This window comes from Phascolarctos cinereus, unplaced genomic scaffold (genome assembly GCF_003287225.1).
Source record: "Phascolarctos cinereus isolate Bilbo 61053 unplaced genomic scaffold, phaCin_HiC Scaffold_3;HRSCAF=262, whole genome shotgun sequence".
Lineage (NCBI taxonomy): Eukaryota > Metazoa > Chordata > Mammalia > Diprotodontia > Phascolarctidae > Phascolarctos > Phascolarctos cinereus.
Window position 1 is genome coordinate 458,456 of NW_027555736.1, and position 22,966 is coordinate 481,421.

Genomic DNA, 22,966 nt, shown 5'->3' on the forward strand with positions numbered 1-22,966 from the left:
ACTCAAAATCTTGTGGAAGTGAATGTTGAAAACTAAAATTAATAAATTAGTAAAATTGGCAAAATAGACATATAAAAATAAAAAAGAAGTAGAAAGCCAATAGATAATGGTTAGATAAGACATTTTCAGAGTTCTTAACCATGGAAGAGATGCATTTGTGGGAAACAATAAAATCAAAGGGTATGACCATTTCTGTAGTGGGGGAGTGGAGGAGTAGGTCATGTGAAATAAGCTTATGAATTGGGAGGTTGGGGAGAGTATCAGTATATTTATGGAAATCTTCTAAGGTAAGGAGTGGAATTAGGGAGAAGAGAAAGATTTTCAGCCAGGGATTGAATTCACTGAGGAAAGAAGGGGAGTATCCTGGAGATTGGTAGACAACAGCTTCCAGAATTTGGACTGGATGATAGAAAAGGTAAAATCTTGATAATCAAGGGTTTATTTGCAACTCTGGGCAAATCACTTAAGCTCCACGTGCTGTAGGCAACTCCCTTGGATTTACTTAGTAAATCAGAGAGGTACCAGAAAGGAAACTGAGGAAATCACACAGCCTTGTGTATCTGTGTATCGATGCTAACATGTATCGATTGCACCTTGGGAATGATGAAGTCACCAAGTGAGGGATGTAAGGAGAGAAGGCTCAAGACAGATCCTTCGGGAACACTCCTCCACATTAGGGGATGGGATATGAACAATGACACAGAATATGAGGCTGAGGAGAGGTAAAAGAGAGGAGTCAGGGAAATGAAGGGAATCGAGAGCGCCCGAGAGGTGCCAGGGTGGGAGTGGTCAATAGCGTCAAATTGTATAGACAGATCAAGAAGGATGCCTGAAAAGAGATCATCAGACTTATCAATCGAGCTCTTAATAATGAGCTCTTGAGAGCTTTCAGCAGAGTAGCGGAGTAGTAAGTCAGACTGTAAAAGGTTGAGAAGTGAATGGGAGATAGGAACATGGAGACAGTAGGGTAGGCTGCTTTTTTTCTAGAGTTTGTGAAAAGGAGGAGAGATAGAGGATGAAAGTTTGAGGGAAATGGCAGGGTCAAGTGGAGGTTTTTTTAAAGTGATGGGGAACATTTGGACATGTTTGCATGCATCAGGGGAGAAGTCAATGGATGAAGAGAGACTGAAGATTAAAGAGGAAGGTGGTCAAGGGAGCAAGATGTTGGGGATATGAGTAGATGGTTTAGTGTTGACAAGAAGGGCCTCCTTTCCCTTAGGGATCAGAACAAAGGATATGAGAATGGGGTGGTGATATTTAGAGGACTTGAATTTCAGTTGGCAGAGAAGAAGGTGCCACAAATGATGTGCTCAATTTTCCTGGTAAATTATGCTGAGAGAGAGGCGATAGAGAATCAGCCAGGCCTTTGCCAGGGCCTTGCCCACAATATCCTCTCAATAGATGCTGTGTTGATGTGGGAAGAGTGGTTGCCATGCTGCAGTTGGACATGTGCCAGATCAACCATCTGGCAGGATGGTGCCCAATCTCAGAGCAAGCAATTTTATGAAGGGTGCACTGCACTGTAGGAGCCTCCAAATTTGGGCACAAATACATTTTCTTCATTATGCTTCATATCTTTATACCATCTGCTTCTCCCTTTATTTTCTGTGGGTCAACAGTGCCAACCCTTACAAGGGTGGGGAAAGGCATTAATCCATACAAAGGAGAGACCCTCCCTGTTGGGCAACCTGTGCCAGTTTATACCCAGAGCCTTTCCAGACTACCAGGCCCCCTCTGCCTCCACAGGGTCTTTCTCTTCAGGAAGGGGAGAATGGGGAAGCAGAACCAAAGAAACTAAATGAGAATGCAAGAGTGGCCATGCCACCAGGGAGCAAGATCCACCTTCTTGCCATTGGACTAGTGGCCAGCTCATTGTAAATCATCTATTATTTTCTCCTTTGCCATCTCCTGGAGTGGTACCAAATTAAGACCCTGGCAGACAGCGGAGCCTGATGGCTCAAACACTGTAGAAACGAGGGGCTGAGAGCTGACAGAGGCCATCTCAAGCTGTGTCTGGGGCTGTGGCACCATTTGACATTATACTTGGGGGAAAAGTGTTGGAAGAGGGGGTGACAGCTTTCCTTTGATTTTAAAAGGGGATGGGAATAGTAAAGATCCTTCTTTAGATTTGGGTTTTTAGCTATGAAATGCTATTCCAAGTCCCTTTCATCAGCTCCACTGTTCAGGAAGAGTTCACTTTTGAATGAATGATGGACACCATACAAGCTTCATATGCTTTTGGGATGGTGAACAGCTCAGGCCTTTCACAACTGAGGATGGCGTTGAGGGGCAGGAGATGGGACAGTACATTCATGCAACAAGGAATTAATAAGTGCCTACTCTAGGCCAAGCACTGAGGACCAAAGACCAAATCAAAATGGTCCCTGCCCTCAAGGACCTTCCATTCTGTTGGGGGAGACATATGTATATACAAATGTTCACAAAAGAAAACCATAATTATGTCCATGGCAGTGACAGCTGGATCAGTCAAGGTAGATTAGGCTCAGTCTTGTCTAGGTGACATGAGCTGAGTGCTTGAAATAATCTGGCATTTTAAGAGGGAGAGATGAGAAGGAAAAGAGTTTCAGGCACAGGTAGGATTTAGTGCCTGGGCAAAGGTACAGTTGTGGCAGATGGCATGGCATGTACACAGTGTGAAGAGGCCAGCTGGAGCCAGATTATCCAAGGCTTTCCATGGCAAACAGAGGATTTCATATTCACTCTTAGAGGTAATAGGGAGCCACAGGGGCTTCATGAGTGAGAGGGTGATGTGGGCAGACCTGCTTTTGGCAGCTGTATGGGGGGTGGGCTGGAGAAGGGAGAGGACAGAAGTGAAACTCCAATTAGCCATGGAGTGAGGTAAATAAGGCCTCAATGACAAATGGCCAGTGGAGTGGATGATGGAATAGGCATGTGAGATGTGGTAGAGTTGAACTGGCAAGTCCAGTGGCCCATAGGCAGGCACTGCATAAAAAGACTTTTAGCTTCCAGGGAAGAAAGGGATCACTGTTGCTTCTCTCCCAAACAGAACAGACAGTGCTTTTGGGACTTAGTGCCTGATTCTCTTTTTTCTCTTGGGGTTTTGGCTTATGCAAGTCAGTGGGTGGGTGGTGCCTCAATCACAGACTAGCAAAATGCAGCAATAGTTGGGAGGCCAACAGAGATACTCCATATTTATAGCAGAAATAGTGAGTGATGTTTGATGCATTTCTGAGAACAGTGACTGTCACACAGTAAGCACTTAATAAATGTCGGCTGATTTGGGTTCACACACTTGGATAAGGTTTTCCATGAGTTTTGCCCAACAGTGCCCCAAGCCACTGGTATTTGGCTTTCTTTCTAAAGAAACACACTGAAGATGGCATCCTTCTCTTAAGTCCTTGCTGTGCTGACCCACAAGCTGAATAGCACAGGCCATCACAACAGGGCCAGAATCAAGCCTGCCTCAGTCATGCTTATACTGATCTGGCCAGGCCACCCACAGCAACACAGCTTTGCCTTGGGCTGGCCCAGTCCACACAGACCAGCCCTCCCTGCACAGAGAATTACTGGGAAGAATGCTGTGAAAGATCTGGACAGAATGCTGCAGAATGGACATATCCAAGGTTGGCAGGAATGAGGAGAAGTGCAAAGTGGCCTCAGAGCTGCCCTTCCTTCCAGTCATTCGTTCCAGTCCCCAGGGGCCAAAGTTCAAACACATGTCCAGACAGAAGTGACCAATGCTCAGAGCAGGGGGGATCTTCCCCCAGGTGGGGAGTTCCCATTCCTCTGGCTCATGGGCACCACCTCTCATGCAGCCACCTGGACACAGTTTGAGAAATTAAAAGGGAGTTTTATGGAAGGACTGAAGGGGGGGAAAGCACTCAAAAAATTCTGAAAAACAGACTCCTTCCAATATGCAACATGCTCCCAAAGATCAAATGAGATAATGTTTGTAAAAAGTGTTTATCACAGTGCCTGGCACATGGCAGATGCTTAATACATGTTTATTCCCTTCTCTGGTTCCCTTTCAATGTGCTGCAGAGGGAAAACCAATGTCTGGGTAGTTGGAGGACCTAAGCTCAAATCTTGGCTATGCTACCTAGAACCTAACCTTCAATGGAGCTCGATTTTCTTATCTACAAAATGGTAGAGAAAGGGAGTGTTGGATTAGATGGCTCTGAAGTCTCTCTCAGCTCTACAGCTTAGATTCTATAGAGATCCTCAGACAACCCAAGTAGGCAAGTTTGTCTTCACCATTCCGAAAGAGGTCCTTGCCTCAGCTCCGAGTTACTTCTTTCAAGTAGAGACAGACATTGCTCTGTGGTTCCTCCTCTGACAGCTCTGTGATGTTGCTCTCCATGGTGCTTCTTCTCCTGCACCTCCAGTTCCACTAGTGGGGTTGCTCTCCATGGTGAGCTTCCCATGCAGCTCTGTCTCATATTCATGGGTGAGGTTGCTCTCCAAGGTGCCTCCCCAAGAAGCCCCATGCTGTTGCTCTCCATGGTGGTGATTACTCTCCTGCTTCTGCTCTCCATGGTGCCTGCTCTTCTCTATCTCCCTGGTAAGGTTTCTCTCTATGCTGCTACCTCCTTTGCCTCATGTTTATGGATGAGGTTGTTCTCCATGGTACCTCCACCGGAAGATCCATGATGCTGCTAGCTCTCCATGATGGTGTCTCCTTTCTTGAGGCCGCACCTCCTGCTTCATGGGCGATCATGCTCTCTGTGATGTCTCCTCCTGCAGCTTTGTGTGGCTTCCATGGGCATCTCCAGGTATGGTATTGCGAACCTAAGACTCAGAGCTGGAAACCTCAGGGGTCATCCAGTTTAATGCATTCATTTTACACATGAAGAATCTGAGGCTCGAGGAGGTTGTTGCAAATCAATCTATTAAATCCCTTTGCCTGCCAATCCTCTGCTGCTGCCTGAGATACACCAATGATCCCATCTTCAGAAGAAACTTGGTAAGGAGGAAGTTCTAGAAGCAGCAAGAAAGATCCCTCCCACCTGAGGAGTCATTGAGGAGGAGCAGAATGGGAAATTTTAAGCACTTGCCATAATATGACAATATCCTCCAAATTCCCAAGATGAAGGCAGAACTATTAGGTAGCCTTGTACATATTTAAGTGAACCAGGCCACCTGTCCACCAGACATGAGGTCTGCTCCCTCAGAGTCCTGGCTTCAAGGATGCCAAATACGACAGAACTCAATGTGCCAGCTCAGACCTAGGATGCATCTGTCCCAGAGCTGCTTAAGTTTCCTCCTTTTCACAAGGTGTGTTTTGAGAAGTGCTGCTGCTGAGTTACTGGGATATCCTCTTTAGTATCATGAAAAAATATTTGGGGGTCCCCAAAGACACTCCTGTGGGAAGGGGAAGGAAAGAGGATAAATAGTTCTTTTTGAAATGGTCCACGTGATGAGCCTAGCTGCTGCTGTGCCCTCACTGGCAAGCTTCCCATGGGCTCAGGGCACCATTAGAAAGGCCCTTTCATGTGTAGAAATTTCTGTATTTTCCCCTCTTCTCCTCTATCCCCACCAAAACAAAAAGTAACTTTCCTAAAATCGATTTCAAACCTATTCCAAACCACAATACACAGCTGAAGAGCTTAAGGTGATCTTAGAGGGTGACTTTTATTTGAAAGATGAGGAATCTAAGGCCCAGAGGGAAAAAACAGATAAACCTGGCATCGGACAGAAGTAATCCTTCCAGGATATTCCACTCCCATACACTCAGAGGAACACAGGAACCAGTGAAAAGAGAACAAGCACTTTCCCCACAATAATCACCAGCAGCATTCCAAAAAACAGGAGAGCTATAAAATAGAGCCATCTGATGAATGACTTCCAAATTCTGGTTCACTGGATAGTGAAAATGACCTCAATAGCAGACAAGAGCTGAGCGTCTATGGCTCTGCCCTGGCATTCCTCCCAAATAGGATGATTTCAGGGGCTACAGAAAAAGTGGCTACCTCCCCCCACCAATCTGGCCCTCAACTACTAATGTCAACAAATGGCCTGATCCCCACCATCAGAAGGATTCTCCATATGGCCTGACCACTTGCCATGTTAAGGGTGATGCATAAAGAAGATGAGTGTTAGGAGAGAACTAGGTAATGAAGCACTAAGCATAATAAAATTCATCTGGAGGAATATATGGTCAAGAATATTAAAGGAGTTAATGGGGAAAAAAAAGTGGGAAGGAAGTGGGCCTGGCAGTACCAGATCTCCAACTATACTGAAGAGCCATAATCATCAAAACAATCTGAACTGGGTTAGAGATGGAGAGGTTGATCAGTGGAATAGATTAAGCACATGATACACAGATGCTGGAGAGCACAGTGGCCCAGTGTTCAATAAACCCAAAGATCCCAGAACTCATTATTCAACAAAACTGCCAAGCAGGCTGCCAGAAACTAGCTGTAAACCTGTATCCTACATTGTTAGCCAGTTACGCTCCTCATGGGTCCATGATTTGGACATAATGGTAACATCACAAGCAAGGTATAAAGAACATGGGAGAAAGCACCTGTCATATCTATAGATAAGAAAAGACTTCATGACCAAACAAGAGAGATGTTCACAAAGGACACCTTTGATTAAATAAAATTGAAAGCTTTGAAAAAGAAGATCAATGCAGCTAAAATTGGAAGAGAAGCAGGAAACTGGGGAAAATATTTGTAGCAAATTTCTCTGATAAACATTTTATTTCTAATATGTCATTAACTGAGTACTATGTATAAGAATAAGAGCTATGGCCCAACTGATAAATGGTTAAAAGATATGAATAGGCAATTTTCAGAGGAAGAAATCCAGGTTATAATGAGCCATATTTAAAAATGCTCTGAATCACTAATAATTAGAAAAATGCAGATTAAAACTCTTAGGTATCACTCACTTCATGCCCATCATATTAGCTAAACTGACAAAAAGGGAAATGATAAATGCTGGAGAGGTTGTGGGAAAACAAATACTTTAATGTACTGCTGGAGCTGTGAACTTGTCCAACTATTCTGGAAGGAAATTTGGAACACCCCTCCCTATTATTAAATTATGCTTACCTTCTAACTCAGTGATACCACAATTAGTTCTGTATCCCAAAAAGGTCAAAGAAAGAGGAACAGGTGTCATATGTACAAAAATATTAATAGCACCTCTTTTTTGTGGTGGCAGAGAATTGGAAATTGAGGGGATGCCCATCAATTGGGGAATCACTGAACGAGTTGTGGTATATGAAGGTGATGTAATATTAACGTGCTGTGAGAAATAAGAAAGGGGGTAGTTTTGTTGAAACCTGGGAAAGCTTGTATGAACTGATGTGAATTGAAGTGATGAGAAGCAGAAGAACAATTTATACAAGAACAAGAATATTGTAAAGACAAACAGCTATGAAAGAGCTGTGAACTCTGAACAGCTCAATGCCCAACCACAATGCCAAAGGACTGATGATGAAACATGTCCCCCACCTCCAGATGGGGAGTTGATGGACTCGGCATGCAGACTGAGAAACCATTTTTTTTTATCATTCTCTCAGCATGGCTAATACAGGAATTTGTTTTGCTTGGTTATATATTTGTGATGCTTTTATTTTTCTTGCTTTTTCAATAGGAGGTAGGATGGAAAGAATTTGAAAATAAACATAAAGTTGAATTTAAAAAAGAAAGGAAAGAAAAATAATCACTTCTATGAAATGATGACAAATGCTACATCATAAAGTTTCAAAATGCTTAAATGGAACCTCTCTCTCCATGCTATATTTGTGCCAAAAGTGCACATGGAGAAATCTTTTTTGAATAACATATATATATCCACTGCAGAAATAACCAGATTTATTTCAGCAACAGCTGCCAACAATAATGCCACCAAATGAGGGAATTTATTCTCCAAATGAAAATGTTCAAGTTATTTTGCTTAGTCCAGAGGGAAATGTCACCCTGTTGGTGACATCCCCACCTCCACCACAGCCATAACACCTTCCTCTCATTTTTTTCTTGCTTTGAGATCCCAGTAAGACTCATGATCTCTTTTGGTCTTGAATCTCATTTATCTATAAGGAATAAGGTTGAACTTGGTAGCAATTCAGAATCAAGTCAGTCATGGAAAAAAAAACCCACAAGTGGCCCTGAGATGATACTCCAACTGTTTAAGAGATGGCTTTTGATAATCAGAAGCAAGCATGAATGGTTGCTTTGAGATCAACCAGTCAATCAACAAGCATCTTAAAGTATCTACCATGTGCCGGGAACTATGCTAAGTGCTAAGGAAAGAAAGAAAGAAAAGCACGTACAGAAATTAGATGTCCCAAGATTGAACATGAGCATCTCTTTCTAAGGCTCCCATCAAGTCAGCATCTAGCTCAGAGATGAGTCTATACACCCTTTGAAAACAGGGCCTCTGGGCCAGCTTGACATCCAAATGGTGAGTGAGAGTACCCCCATCTTTCCAACCCCCCAGGCTTCTGACTTTGGGATCACCTTCTGCTCAGTTCACTTACCCCACATACTCTGATCTGTTGACAAGTCTTCTTCCTGCCTTCCCACCATCTCATTCATATCCGTGTGTGTGTGTGTGTGTGTGTGTGTGTGTGTGCATTCCCTCCTTCCCACCCACACAGTCACATCTTGGCTGGACTATTGCAAAAGCCTTCCAAGCATCCCTCGGCCTCTTCAATTCAGTTTCCACTCAGGTGCCAAAACGATTTTCCCGAAGTGTGAACTTGACCATGTCACCCCTGCTCAATAAACTTCAGTGGCTCCCTATCACCTGCAGCCTAAAATGCAAAGTCTGCTGACTTTCAAGGCTCTCGCCCATCTCATCTCTGCAGTCTCACATATTACTTGTCCCTCCATGCGCTCTGCCCAGGCCCTGTGTTTGCATCCCCAGTCCAAACATACTGGTCTGTATGCTGTTCCTTCTGTACTATACACAATCAAGAACACTTATTAAGTGCCTAATGTGTGCTAAGCTCCAGGGATACATAAAAGAGGCAGAAGACAGGCCCTGCCTTCCAGGACTTTTTAACCAATCCCCTCACCTTGGTTGGAGCTCTTTCTCTCTCCCCGCACCTCTACCTTGTAGGGTCCCTGCTTCCCTTTACGTTTCCACCATTAGAATGTAATCTCCTTATGACTGGGAGAGTCTTTCCCTTCTATCTGTATCCCCAGAACCTGGCACAGTGCAAGTGCTTAAAAAAAGGCTTGTTGATATCTGACCCTGTTACTCCCTGGCTCAAGAAGCCTATTGAACTCCCTACTGTCTCCAGCATACAATATTCATTCCTCTAGTTGATATTGGAAGCCCTAAGCAAGGTGGCTTCCCAGCTTCATGGATGTCAGTCAGCCCTCTTCAGCCACTGGATGGTCCCACAAACCTGGTCTTCATGCTTCTCTGTTTGTGGGACTTGTCACCTCCCATCTTTGCAGGAGACAGAGTCCCTTTCTCTTCAAGGTGCGGGTGCAGCCTGCCTCTTCTAGGATGAGGAGCCTTTAGTGATGCACGTGCCATTATCATTCGGGCCCACACCACAAGGAGAAAGCAGTCAGCCCATTTGACAAGTCTGCCAAGGTTCTCTGTCACTTCCTGGATCTGTGCCCTGGGAAGATGGCACATCTCCCTCTCATGCCTTGGTTCTCTTCAGCAAGGAGTCCTCGGACCCCACATGGCTGATCTCTCCTCACCTAAAAACGCTTATGGGCTCTCAGTCTCTCTTCCTGAAGGACATAGCACTCACCATGCTCATTTCTAGGCTCCGGGGGCTTCAGCTGCTTCTCTTCGGGGCCACATTTCCCCCACCTCCAGTCCTCCTGCCCCTGGCATCCCCCAACACAGGGCAGGACCCTTCTCTGCCTCTCCAGCTTGGTATCCTCCTTGATTTTCACCACTAAAGATCTCCTCCATTTTAGAAAGGCACATTTCATTTTCCTGAATACCTATGGAGTGGAGGGGGTTGCTCACTGGTCAGCACCTAGAGCATGGTCTCAGTTACTTGGTGGCATGTTCCACACAGGCTTCTACTCTCCAGTCACCCATTTTCTCTCTTGGCCTCAATTTCCCACAGTCTACACAGCTGCTAGGATCCCTCCCAGCACTGACCATCTTGTGCTTCGACAGCCCCGGGACACTGGGCAGGACTCAATGGAGGTGAGTGGTTTCAATCAACATGGCACACCCACTGCCTCTTATGTAGCTTTCTCACCCTAAAACTAGGTTATTAGTTAAGTTTTTCAGTTTGTTTATAAATGTTTCAGTTGATTAGTTAAGCTTAGATACCCCCTTCCCTTCCTTTCCCTGCCCAAATACAAGTTTTTGTAGGAAATCCTTGATATTCCTTGATTCCAGGAGCCCAAGTACTCTAAGGACAGAAGGCAACATTTACAGGAGCCAGCCAACTTCTGAAGCTGGCTGCCGATGGACTTCTGGGAGTGGAATAGCAGGGAGAAAAGAGCAAGGAAGACAGGAAGTGAGCTTTTATTAAGCACACACTACGTGCCAGGCATTGTGCTATGTGCTGGGGATACAGAGAAGGAACGAAGCCAGTCAAGGGGAAGCCACCAGGCAAACAGCCATGGGCAAGCTGGCTGTGGACAGGATGAGCTGGAGAGACGTGACAGAGGGCAGTCTAGGGCAAAACAGGTCAGGGCTGGGCTTCACTCTAACAAAGCTCTTCCAAGGGCTTCACAGAAAATCTGGGAAGAGAATGGCAGCATCTGGTGCAAGCAGCAGCTCTTACTTACTTCAAAGGTATTCCCTGTTATGTCGAACTCTGGTGGAACGAAGGCACCTTCAGGATCATCTTGGGGAAGGAAGAGAGACAGAGAAATAAACAAGCTCGTACTGCTACTTTCAAGGGAACCCAAACCCCACTGCCAATCCCCTTCCACACTTGAGCAGTGAACAGCAGTGGCAATGGCGGCAGCAGCAGCAAGAGGAGCCCCATTTGGGGTTTGTGCCACCAGGATGGACAGTGTGTCTCCTGAAGGCCTCGGAGGCCCAATGTCACGTGTTGAGATCAGGCCCCTGGAGGACTGACTCATCCCCACTGAAGAATTGCTTAGGGATCCCTTTCTTCTGCACCTCCTAAGGCATCCAGCCTCAGCTGAGGTTGGCGTTCACCCTGCCTTTAGTTTGTTCCCAACTAGGATTCCTGCCCCATCTGTGCCTCTGCAAGCAGTTAAAAACGTTGCCGCCCTCTGGCCCTCCAATTCTCAAAGCTTGTTCTGCTGGAGGCGAGGAGAAACAGGGTCACCGCAATGTCAGTCAGCCCAGCAGGAGATTTACATTGGACATGGAGGCTGCTGGGAGCAAAGCTTTTACTTTGAATGGAAAATTTGACTTCCATTCATTAAGTTGTGAGAATCAATGCAAACAGACATGAGAAGCCATGAGGTGTCTGGGAAGAAGGACCCAAATCCAACTGTGCTTTGGTTTGGGATGTAGCCTCCAGCACTAGCAGAGTGTGCGCTCCTATGGCCAATGAGTGGCAGCATCTGTCTCAAAAAGGTTCAGGTCAAGGATCCCCCAGCCAAGCACAAAGCAAGCTCAGAGCTTCACTCCCCCACATACAACAACTCCAGCAAATGCAGTAAAATGGGTTTGCTCTCTTGGAAACATTTGTTGGGATATAATTATTGTGACTAAGCAGACCTACTTCTCAAACTAACTGGGTTTCAATTTTAATTATTCATTAAGAAATGAGGCTCTTCTATGGAATGATGAAGAGATCCCCTTACCCCCATAGAATAGCTAAGCCCTGGCCCTTATTTGTGCACCCAGGGCAGTGGGCACATGGTCACTGGTCCCAAGGTTCTGGGGGGTTCTGGCACTCACCGCTGAGCTGTTCCATGAAGCACACATTGCCATTGGTGTTAAAGGCCAGTGTGTCTGGGGTGATGCACAGTGTCTGAAAGATGGCAGAATGGGCAATGCTCCTCAGGGAACGGCTGCATTCCAAGCACACTGCCCAAATGTCTTGCTCCGTGAGGCAGCTGTCACGCAGGGATAGGATGTCAGCAAGTGACACGTTCTCCTGCCAAGACAGGAATTCAAAAATTACTCCACCTCACAGGACGTGGAAACAAATGGGGACATAGGGAATCCAGTGTACCTAAGACTAATTCTAGCAAATTCTTTTGCCTCTGGAAAGCAAAGATTTTGTACCTAGCTCAGAACTGGCCCTCTGGGAAAAACCTAGGAATTGCCACAAAAAGTACTTTAGGTCATTATAGCCTTAGATTCTGATGAGATTATATAATTAATATAGTAAGATTATCATTAAGAATCCTGAGAATGTGGGGCAGCTAGATGGCCCAGTGGATAGAGCACTGGCCCTGGATTCAGGAGGACCTGAGTTCAAATCCAGCCTCAGACACATAACACTTACTAGCTGTGTGACCCTGGGCAAGTCACTTAACCACATTGCCTTAAAAAAAAAGAATCCTGAGAATGGAGTTTAGATAATTCTCCTGAAATACAACATAAACCATCTGCACCACTAGACCAGCAGTAAAGGCAAGATTACCCCTTTATTCTCTCCCTGCTCCTGGGGCAGCACAGTGACTGGGGAGCCCCCATAGGTGGATCACAGCCTTGTCAAAAACTTCCCCCATAGAATGGAACCGATGCCACTGCAGGCCAATGTCCACAGGACTAGAGTTCATACTCCTGCCACAGACCAGTCAGTGGGAGAAGAAAGTGCATTTCACAGGCTCAGCTGGAGACCTAGGAGCAGCAACCAAGTAGCAACCTTGTTCTGCATGATATCCAGTCACCTGGCCCGGATGAATTACAATGTCGGAAAACTGAAAGGATGGGACTGCTGAGCCACTATCAGAGGTCACCAAGGGATCATGAAGAGGGAGGGAAGGAGAACAGGAGATAGAAGTCTACAAACTACAGGCCAGTGAGGCTGATTTGGATTTCTGATAAAATTCTGGAATGTGTTATTAAAGGGGTGGTTAGTGACAGTTAAGAAAAGGAAGCAACACTTACAAAACGGTGGTATGGCTTTATTGAGAAGAAATGCCAGATGAACCTGGGCTCCCTTTTTGACAGGACAACTAAACTGGAAGGACCTGGGAATGAGGTAGATAGTCATATGGAAATGATGGAGGTTAGGGCCAAATGAGAGAGTAATCAGATGGATACAGGAAGAGTGGAATGGCTCAAAACAAAGAGAAGTTAATAGAAGTTGGCCAAAATAGCAGTTAATTAACCTTCGTGAATGGTTTGATGTCTGCTTGGCAGGAAGGAAGAGTCCAGTGAAGTGTCCCAGGACTCTGGGTCTGGCTGTCAGAGGCCTCTGGAATCTTTATTGGTGACTTGGATCAAGGCAGCATAGAAGTACAGGAAAATGGGAGGGATCGGGAATGCCATCTAGTCCAGTTCCCTCATTTTCAACATGAGAAAACTGAGGCAGAGAGAAGCGAAATGGCTTGCCCAAGGTCTAACACCTGGTGTGGGATTGGAATTCAGGTCTTCCCTACTCCAAGGCAAGCACCGCTTCCACTCTGTCAAACTGCCCTTCACTCCATCAATTGGGTCCTTATCAAACATGCAGATGATGAGATTGGGGTCCGACAAGATCTCCAAGGGTTAGAGCATCATTGGGCTATACTCAACAGTGTGGAATGGGGGCACTTCAATCAGATAAGCATTCATTAAGTGCCACTATGGAGGTGCAGGCAATCGTAAGATAAACACACCTAAGTCCTGGCCCTGGGAGCTTACATTCTATGGGAGAGAGAATATTGTCTGTCCTTTGTTTTCAAAGAGGATCAATGACATCACAAGTTATGTCTTGACTTGAGTGTGAATTGGATTGAAGTGAGGCAGAGCTGCATAAAGTCATCAACCTCACTCTCTTTTCGTGAGTCATTGAAGTCCAGTGGCAAGACAAAAGTCAGAACTGGCCATGGCTTGGGATGCAGGAGATGACTTTGGCATCTTCAATGTATAACCAAGTTCCAAGTGCTCCATAGTGCCTACTTCAGCTGCCTTCATGGCCATTGGAACAAACTGTCCTTATCTGCCCATTATGCTGGGGAAAAGACAACATACACGTACATAGCAGAATATACAAAACATATACAAAGTAATAGGGGAGAGGAATCACTAGCAGCAAGATGGATCTGGGAAGGCTTCCTGGAAGAGGTGGTGTTTGAACTAAATCTTTAGAGAAATAAGAGATCCTTAGATGTGGAGGTGAGTGTAAAGGGAGTACATTCCAAGCATGGGGGAAAAAGGAGATGCAGTGATCCATGGGAGGAAGAGGCAGAAGACCTCATTGGTTGGACCAAAGAGTATGGGGAGGGCAGTGATGATTAAGACAGGCTAGATGCAGCCTGGGAAGGACTTCACATGCAAATAGAAGAGTTTATATTTGATCCTAAAGGCAATAGGGACCAACTGGAGTTTATGGAGCAGGGGAATGACATGGGCAGAGGTGTGCTCTAGAAATAGCATTCTGACAGCTGTGTGAAGGATGGACTGGAATGCGGAAGAGACAGGGGGTAGGAAAACCAAGCAGGATGTGTCAGTGACAAAATGTTAATACTGTTCTCTATATTCTAGGCACATCAGCCAGAAACAGTTTTATTTAATTTAACGTTCAAATATCTAAGCATTTCTAGTCTACAGGAGGAGATGGCCAAACTGGTATCATTCCCCCAGTGCCCTCCCACATGTCTCTCTAACTCAAGACAATCTGAGGTGATATTTATAATAATCCTCAATAAGGAAAAGATCATAAGACCTTAAAATACACATTGGGAGTTTCACATTCAAAACAATGGTTACTATGAGTTCCTTCCAGGACCATCCCATTGGCTCAAGGGTTCCCCAGAAGCAAGTAATCCAAGAAGCCTCTTTCCTAATTTCTTAATCCTTTCTTAAAGGAGAATGTGGGGACTCTCATTGCATCAATAATTCCTTTCAAAGTTGGGCAAAGAAGAGGCTGCCTTAGGTGTCCTTTGGTGGGTCAAGTACCCAAACCACTTTGGGAATAGAGGAGGTAATGACTCAAACAAGATAAGAGATTCTCTTGGTTTTCAGGTTTGGTAACAACCCTTACCAGACAGCCAGGTGGTACAGTGAATAGAGTGCTGGGTCTTGAGGCAGGAACACTCAACTTCCTGAGTTCAAAGGTGACCTTACACATTTACTCGTTGTATGACCCTGGGTAAGTCACTTCATCCCATTTGCCTCACTTCCTCATCTGTCAAATGAGCTGGAGAAGGAAATGGCAAACCACTCCACTATCTTTGCCAAGAAAGTCCCCAATGGGGTCATGAAGAGTTGAATATTACTGAACAACAATAACCCTTAATCCTCTTCTCTAAGAAAGGCCTTTGGTCCTCTACCTAACCCACCTACAAGCAGGCAAGTCTGGAAAGCATTATAAGACCAGAGAAATATTATATCTTCATAATTTCTGTTTTTATTAGAAAGCTTTTGAATCTTCTTCCATAGAAGGTATTGCAGTAGTTGAGGTTAGTAAGGGAAGGAGATGTACCAGGCATGGAGCTACCTGCTGTTACAAAGCTAGTGTCCTCAATGGATGGCTTATCCATTGGGGGTGTTCATTCTTGCTTTATTATAAGCCATTGGGTGCTATTACATGTCCAAGATCATTTTATTACTTATTCCCATTAAATAGGGTATCTCAATGATTTGAGTACTAATCAACCCATAATTTATTCTAAACATTGGGGTCAAAAAACAAACAAACAAGCAAACAAACAAGGTAAAAGACAGTCCCTGCTCCCAGAAGCTCACATTGAAATGGGAGAGTTAATATGCAAACAACTGAAATATAAACAAGGTATGAACAGGATGGCTCAACGATTAAGAACTAAGGCTTCTCAGAGAAAGTGAGACACCTAGAGCAACTAGGTGGTGCAGTGGATAGAGCACTGGCCCTGAAGTCAAAAGGACCTGAGTTCAAGTTAGACACTGACTTGCTGTGTGAACCTAACTCACTTCACTCTGTTTGCCTCAATTCCCCCATCTGTAAAATGAGCTGGAGAAGGAAATGGCAAACCACTCTAGCATCTCTGCCAAGAAAACCCCAAATGGGGTTAAGGTGAGTTGGACACAACTGAAATGACTCAACAAGTGCCTACTATGTGCTGGCCCCTGTGCTAAGTGCTAGGGATAAAAAAAGAGGCAAAAGACAGTGCCTGCCCTTGAGGAACTCACAGTCTAATGGGGGGTACAAAAAAAGCTCTGTACAAGATAATTAAACCAAAAGGCAGTGATGAGGAAGAAGATGGTGCATCATGTGCAAGGAACAGCAGAAACTAGAGCCAGGGAATGGAAGAACTGCTGGTAGGGAGTGAGGTGGAAGAAGATCAGCGGGGGCTTGGCACGCCACATTAAGGAGTCTGGGGAGTTACTGAGATGGGACGTGACCAGGTCAGATCTATTACTGACAACAGTGCAGAGAACAGATTGGAGTGGGGAGTTCATTGAGGAAGGAAGGGAAGAGAGTGTCCTGGAGATGCATAGACAATAGCTACCAGAATCCTGGCGGGATGACAAATGTGGATTGAGTGAGGTCATCCTGCTTGTTGGCACATTTTTGTTCGCTTGTTGTCTTTTCTGTATGTGATTGCATGCTCCCAGAGGGCAGGGACTGTCTTTTGCCTCTTTTTCTATCCCCCGAGCTTTCCACAGTGTATAGTAGGAGCTTAATAATTAATTATTGATTGATGGCAGTGGGTGGGTTAGGAGGGCTTTAAAAGCCAAACAGTATTCTGTATGTGATCCTAGAGTTTATTGAGTAGGTGTGTGTATGGGGGGGGGTGACATGGTCAGACCCTCACTTTAGGAAGATCTCTGACAGCTGCTGAGTGGAGGATGGACTGGAGGCAGGCAGACCACCACCCCCTTCCCTAGCAGCTATTGCCATGGTCCAGTCATGAGATGATGAGGGTCTGCATCAGGGGCAGAGCAGTGTCAGAGGAGAGAAGGGGGTGCATTGGGGCCATGTTACAAAGGTAGAAATTCTCTTTGCCTGCTCTGATCCAAGTGCCCCGAACACAGTTGGGTATCACATCCTCAGACTCCCTGGCTGCTGGAAGCTACATCATAGCAGAGTATCAGGGGCAGACCTAAGGTGCTTGCTGCCTCTCTCTCTCTCTCTCTCTCTCTCTCTCTCTCTCTCTCTCTCTCTCTCTCTCTCTCTCTCTCTCTCTCTCTCTCTCTCTCTCTTTCACCATGCTTTGCTAATGGTGACACTGAATTAAATCTTAAACAGGCTAGGGCCAGAGCAGGGTCTCTAGGTGAGGTAAGGAATAAAGGCTGGGGACTGAGGACCCCCCCATCTCATCTCACAGGTCAAAGCAGAAGGTCAGGTGACAGCCAACCCAGGCCCCAGATAAGGAGTCTCCACCAAGGCAGAAGAACAAAACCCCTGGACAGGCAGATGGCTCTTGGAGTTGTGGGAGCCAACCCTGACGAGATGGGGACCAGCTCTCAGCTCACATTAAGCAGAGTCCGGTGACCCATCTGGAGCTTCTCCTTTTCTTTTCTACATGAACAGTGCTTGGTAGGGGTTGGGTGGGGGTGAGTGACGTTCCAGCTTTTGGAGTAGCCTATTAAAGGGGGACCTACCAAGAAGATCTTCATCCTGGACCTCAGAGGTGCTGGACCTCCACCCAACAAGCCCTCCTAGAGGTCTGCTGTAGACTGAGCCAGGAAGGGAGGAAGGCTTCCAGCCTGCTAGGAGCTCCCCATCTTACTGAAAAGAGAATATTTCTTTGAAGCCTGAAGCAAGTGATCAGCTTGGGGCTGAGGGTCCATCAGGAGCCCCACAGACTAAGTCCTCTTGGCTGCATTCCAAATGGGACTTCTGAGCTCTCTTTTCCCACAGACTCACTTTTTCATCTTTAACAACATTTTGTCCAAACTCGGTAAGTGAACATGTTCATCTTCAGTTTCTGGGATCCCAGAGCAGGTCAGTAAGGCTCATTCATCCTTCTGTGTGGGGCACCTGTCCTTTATGAATACTCCTGGTATTGACCAGTCCTCACCAAAGCCTTCCCTCTGCACTCCCATGTCTAGAAGGACCGACTCTGGGCTTCTAGATTTCTTTCCAGGCCAAACCTTCCAGGTGCTTAATGAAGGTTTCTTCGCCAACCCCCACCCTCCAAGCGGCATCACATCTGGCCAAATTTAGGCCACAAGTTGGATCAGGCCAGAGATACTGCCAGTCCTGGGCCTGGCTTTGAGACCCCTGAGTGGTCCGAGCAGCCAAATCAGCCCAGTGAACTCCAGGCACTCAATCCAGTGGGTAATGATGCTTTTTTTTTTCAGCCTGCATTTTCTTTCTCTCATTCTTGGGACTTTTCTCTTAGGAGATCCCAAAGCAAACATTAACAAAATCCTTGGTAGGATGGCTGTCTGTGTGAGAAGGGCTAACTGGGCACTAAAAGGGGCCCATGGAACTGGGGACATGAAGAGCCCTGGGTAGAGACTTCACAAATGGAATCAGCCTAAGGCTGAGCCAAGGAGCCTTTCTGGTACCCTGGCCAGAGCAGCCAGGCCTTATGTAAGCTCAGTGCAGCGTGCCAGCCCTCCTCCAAAGTCAACAGGCCTTCACAGACAGACTGTGCCCCAATTCCCAACCATGCCAAGTAATGAGGACCAGAATTCTCTTTAAGGGCTCCGGGAGTCCCTCATGAGGCATGGCTCTCTGCACAGAGGTGGGGGCATGGGCATGTGACCCTCCTGGGGGGTTAATCTGGAAGGTGCTTCAGGGACCACCGGGTCCATCTCACCTCAGTTCACAGAAGAGGAAGCAGCCTCAGACCCATATGGACAGAACAAGGAAGCTAGAACTCCTGAGTCCTCCAGAAGCAGACAAGTCTTAGGAGGTGGGGGGATGGAACTGGGGAGCTTGGGGGGCACCAACGATCCAGTCCTGCTTCTCAGGCTGAGGCTGATCTGATGGGATCTCCTTGGCTCAGCAAGGCTAGGCTCCACTGTGCATGGCCACGTCTCTGGGCCAGGGATCCCCACCCACCTCATAACCAGGATCTGCTGACCTGGGGGGGTGGTCATTGGTCATTAACTGAGATGATACATGTAAGGGCTGAAAGAGGCTGGAGAAATGCTTATTCCTGCTCTGTTGAAAGAAGCCCCTGCCTGCTGGAGCCCAGAAATCCCAAAACTCCCCAAAGGCTTCATTGGCAGGGGCTTGGGTTGAAGTCCTGGAGGCTGTGATGGGGGGTGCTGAAGGGTCCCCTCTGCTCTTTACAATCCCCCTCAGCCTCTGGCTGAGCCTGGGGGAGGGGGTAGCAGCTTGGAGGTCCTGGTTCTGGCCCAGCCTCAGCAGCCTCGGATGGGGGGGGCAGGCAACAGGATATATCGGGGCTCCTACGGTCCTCCTGGCCCTCATGGGGTGGGTGTGGGGGGCCTAACCTGATCCACGGAATTTGCCAGAACCCTGAGACATGCCATTCTCCACTATGGCCTAGAGCTCGAGGCTGCAAGGAAGGATGGGGAGGGGTGAAGAAGGGAAGGGCAGGAGGGGGATGATGTTCCGAATTAAGGTTATCCTTAAATCCTGACGCCTGACACGCAGTAGGTGCTCAATAGATGTTTGATTGGAGCGTGCAGGGTGCAGAGGGGACACCTAACCGTTCTTTCCTTTCTTCTCTTTCCCAGACCCTTCAACTCCCCATTTTCAGACTATCTCCAGCTCAAGGAGGTCGGGGCGGGGCTGGGACCCCTCCCAGGGAGATCAGAGGGTCCACCTCAGCCCCGCCCCGCCAGGAGCCCCCAGCCCAGGAAGGACAAAGTTGGAAATCCTGTTCTGGGGCTTCCCCTGCAGCTGACACCCCTCCCCCCCGTTGGAGCCTCACCTCGTCCTCCAGCAGGGCTGGCAGCGGCTCGAAGTCATAGAAGTCCAGCTCTTCCTCCTCCTCCTCCTCTTCCTCCCCCTGTCCCCCGTACAGCTGCTGCTGCAGCGGCTCGGCCAGCTCGGCATCCATGGCGGTGCTAGGACGGACGGAGCGGGGGCGGGCTCCGCGTGCTGCCCCTGGGGCCAAGGGCTCGCGGTAGGGGTAGCCCTACAGCAGGGTCGGGGGGCTTGGAGGCCTCCCTCCCCGCGGCCCCACGGCTGCCCAAGGAAGGTGCTCCTGGTGACAGGGACGGAGACTGTGCCAGGGGTGGCGGCGGGGTGGGTGACACTGGCCTCCGAGCTCGGCTCCGCGCCGTGCCGACCCCAGGCCGTCCGACAGTCTGTCTGCCAGCCCTCCGCTGCCTCTGGCCCGGCTCACCAGCCGAGCTCTGGCTACGGACGCTGCGCCACCATGGCAACGCGCTCGCGCTCGCGCTCACGGGAGCGCGCGGGGGGGCGGGGCGGGGGCTCTGCCCCCCCTTCCCTGCTGGGCTGTCCGCGGTGGCCCCGCCCCCTCCCAGCTCCTGCCGCAGTGACCACCCCCTCCCCTCCGCCCGCTCTGTCCTTGGGGGGAGGGGCGGCCTTGGCTTTGGCCGAGCGCTGGCAGGCGAGGGGCGGTGGACGGACTAACCCTCTGCAGTGGCGGGGGTGTCGGGGGTCTGGCCTGGGACGCTGCAGCGCCCCTACCCCAGTAGCCACGGGACCTGGAGGCCCGACTTGGGACTCCCCTGAAGTACCAGGACCCGAGGCCTGACTTCGGGGCCTCAGTGGTGCCCCTACCAGGATGGCCTCGTGGGGGATGACACGGTGGAGGAGGATGGGAGGGGTAAATCCTGTTGTCTGTTTCCATCTCCCCGGCTCCCCCTCCCCAGACCAACAGATCAGATCACTGACGGGGCAGTGGTGGGCTTTGGAGGTAAATGCACTCCCCGAATACCTTCTTAAAGGAAACGATGCTAAGTGGATGGGTGGACGGATAGATAGTGGATGAAACGGTGAATGGATGGATGGATGGATGGATGGATGGGTAGGTGAATGAATGGATGAATTTATTAAGAGCTCGCTGTACTAAGCACTATGCTAAGAACTGGGGATATACATAGAAAAGTCGGACAGACCCTGCTTTCCAGAGATTCCCATTCTGTCCCATTGTGTGGGACAAAACACAGGTCAGAGGGAAAGGTCCCAGGGTCCTTAGAGGGGCAGTGACAAAGCAGCAGTGAAGTCGTCTTTCATGTCCTTCCCACAGTGAATCCTCCCACATTCCAGGTCCCTGCATGTCGGGCAGCTGGTCCTTTGACAGCTTCACCCTCTGCTACCTCTTATGTGGAAGTTTCCCCACTTTGCCCCTCCCTGTGCCCATGGCTCCTTGTCAGCTGCCTTTAGGGGGAGGGGATCTTGAGCCATGGCCCCTCATCATAGGTGTGCCCCAAAGCCTTGGCCTAGGCCCTCCTCTCTCACTCTCTCACTCAGGCTCCATGAACATGCAGATCCACAGCTTCCTTTCTTGTTCCTCTCCTCAGCTCTGAATCTCCATTGGCCCTTGTTGCCCCCTGGGCATCTGACCCCTGCATGGCCCATTGTCATTGCAAAATGGAGGACATCCCCTCCCCCAGAACCCCCCAACAAATCCCCCTGACTGGTGGGACCCTACCCCCTTCCATTCACCCCCACACTCCTAAGTCTGGATCCTTTTTTCTCCTTTATTCTCACTCCCCACTCAACTAATTGCCAAGCCAAGTTCTGCTTCTATAGCAGGCCTGGCATCTGTGGCAGGGATGACTTCATTTTGACTGTGGTTTCCTCAATCACAGATGCTTAATAAATGTTTCTCAAAGGTTGAATGGAATATGAGATGAAGTATGCACACAGGAAACTCTGAGCCCGACTGTGTAAAGTGGGGAACTGTTTGTTGCCAAGGTTTCAAAATGGTCAAAATCAAGAACATTATTCGGCTCCCACTGGGCTGAGGAGCCAGCACTCTGAGCTGGGTGCTGGGGAAGAATTGTAAGTTAGTCAAGCCTCAGTCCTCCCCTTCTTGGAGCAGCATCTAGACTGGCTGAGGCCCAGGAGCCAAACAGGTCATCCACCTTCCTACATACCTATGTATGTTGAAAGTGCTGGGGTACCACCTCAGAGCTGAAGGAGGTGGGGCAGAAGATGTCCCTGCAGTTCCTGTGGAACAAAAAAGTAATGAACCATTTAGGGACTGATGGTGGCTGTATGGGAGGGAAAATCACAGCAAATAGAAAGAAGCAAAGGGTGTGCCGCAGACTGAGAGAAGAATTCACTGAAGAGTTGGCGCTCAGTTGGGTTTTGGTGGATTCCGGGGAGCTGGTGGGCCTGCTGAGCCCTCCTTGTAGCTGAGGGCGTCTGGTCTTTCTGTCTCTTACCTGGCTTATTTTTTCATACGTTGATAACCATAGGCCAATATAATTGGCTTCCTTTGTAATTGATGTGTTTTATTTTGTGCACTTAGAAAACAATTCTTATCGGCTTCCCAGATTGTCCACAGGGTCCAGGACACAAATGAGATGAAGACTATCAGCCTTAGATCCTTTCCCAAGTAAGAGGGCAGCACTGAGCTAGAGAACCTTAACCTTCCCTCTCTCTCCCCAACAGGCTCTTCCCTTGTCCACTCTCACATTCTTTTTTTTTTTTTAAATATTAATTTATTTATTTTTAGTTTTCAATATTTACTTTCACAAGATTTTGAGCTCCAAATTTTCACCCCGTATCACCCTCCCCCACCCCAAGATGGCATGCATTCTGAATATCCCTTCCCCTAGTCTGTCCTCTCTTCTATCTCTCCCCCCTTCTCTTATCCCCTTCCCCTTCTATTTTCCTGTAGGGCAGGATAGACTTCTGTACCCCATTTCCTGTATTTCTTATTTCCCAGTAGCATGTGAAAACATTTTTTTTAAACATATGTTTTTAAAACTTTAGGTTCAAATTTTCTCCTTCCTCCCTCCCCCCCCTCATTGAAAAGGCAAGCAACTCAATATAGGTTATACATGTGCAGTTATGCAAAACACTTCCATAGTAGACATGTTGTGAAAAACTAACTCTATTTCCCTTAATCCTATC

General features: G+C 47.7%; 1 protein-coding gene across 1 annotated transcript in view; it reads right to left on the bottom strand.

The window, feature by feature from the left end:
* KNDC1 (kinase non-catalytic C-lobe domain containing 1) overlaps nt 1–20,305 on the bottom strand; it is a 95,899-nt gene extending 75,594 nt beyond the window's left edge. Inside the window, exons 1-3 of the mRNA XM_078150667.1 lie at nt 19,842–20,305; nt 11,806–12,004; nt 10,713–10,771 (exon numbers count right to left, since the gene is read on the bottom strand). Coding sequence (XP_078006793.1) covers nt 10,713–10,771; nt 11,806–12,004; nt 19,842–19,970 — 387 coding nt within the window. The 5' untranslated portion in view covers nt 19,971–20,305. The remainder of the gene's footprint in view (nt 1–10,712; nt 10,772–11,805; nt 12,005–19,841) is intronic.
* Between the last annotated feature and the right edge of the window lie 2,661 nt (nt 20,306–22,966).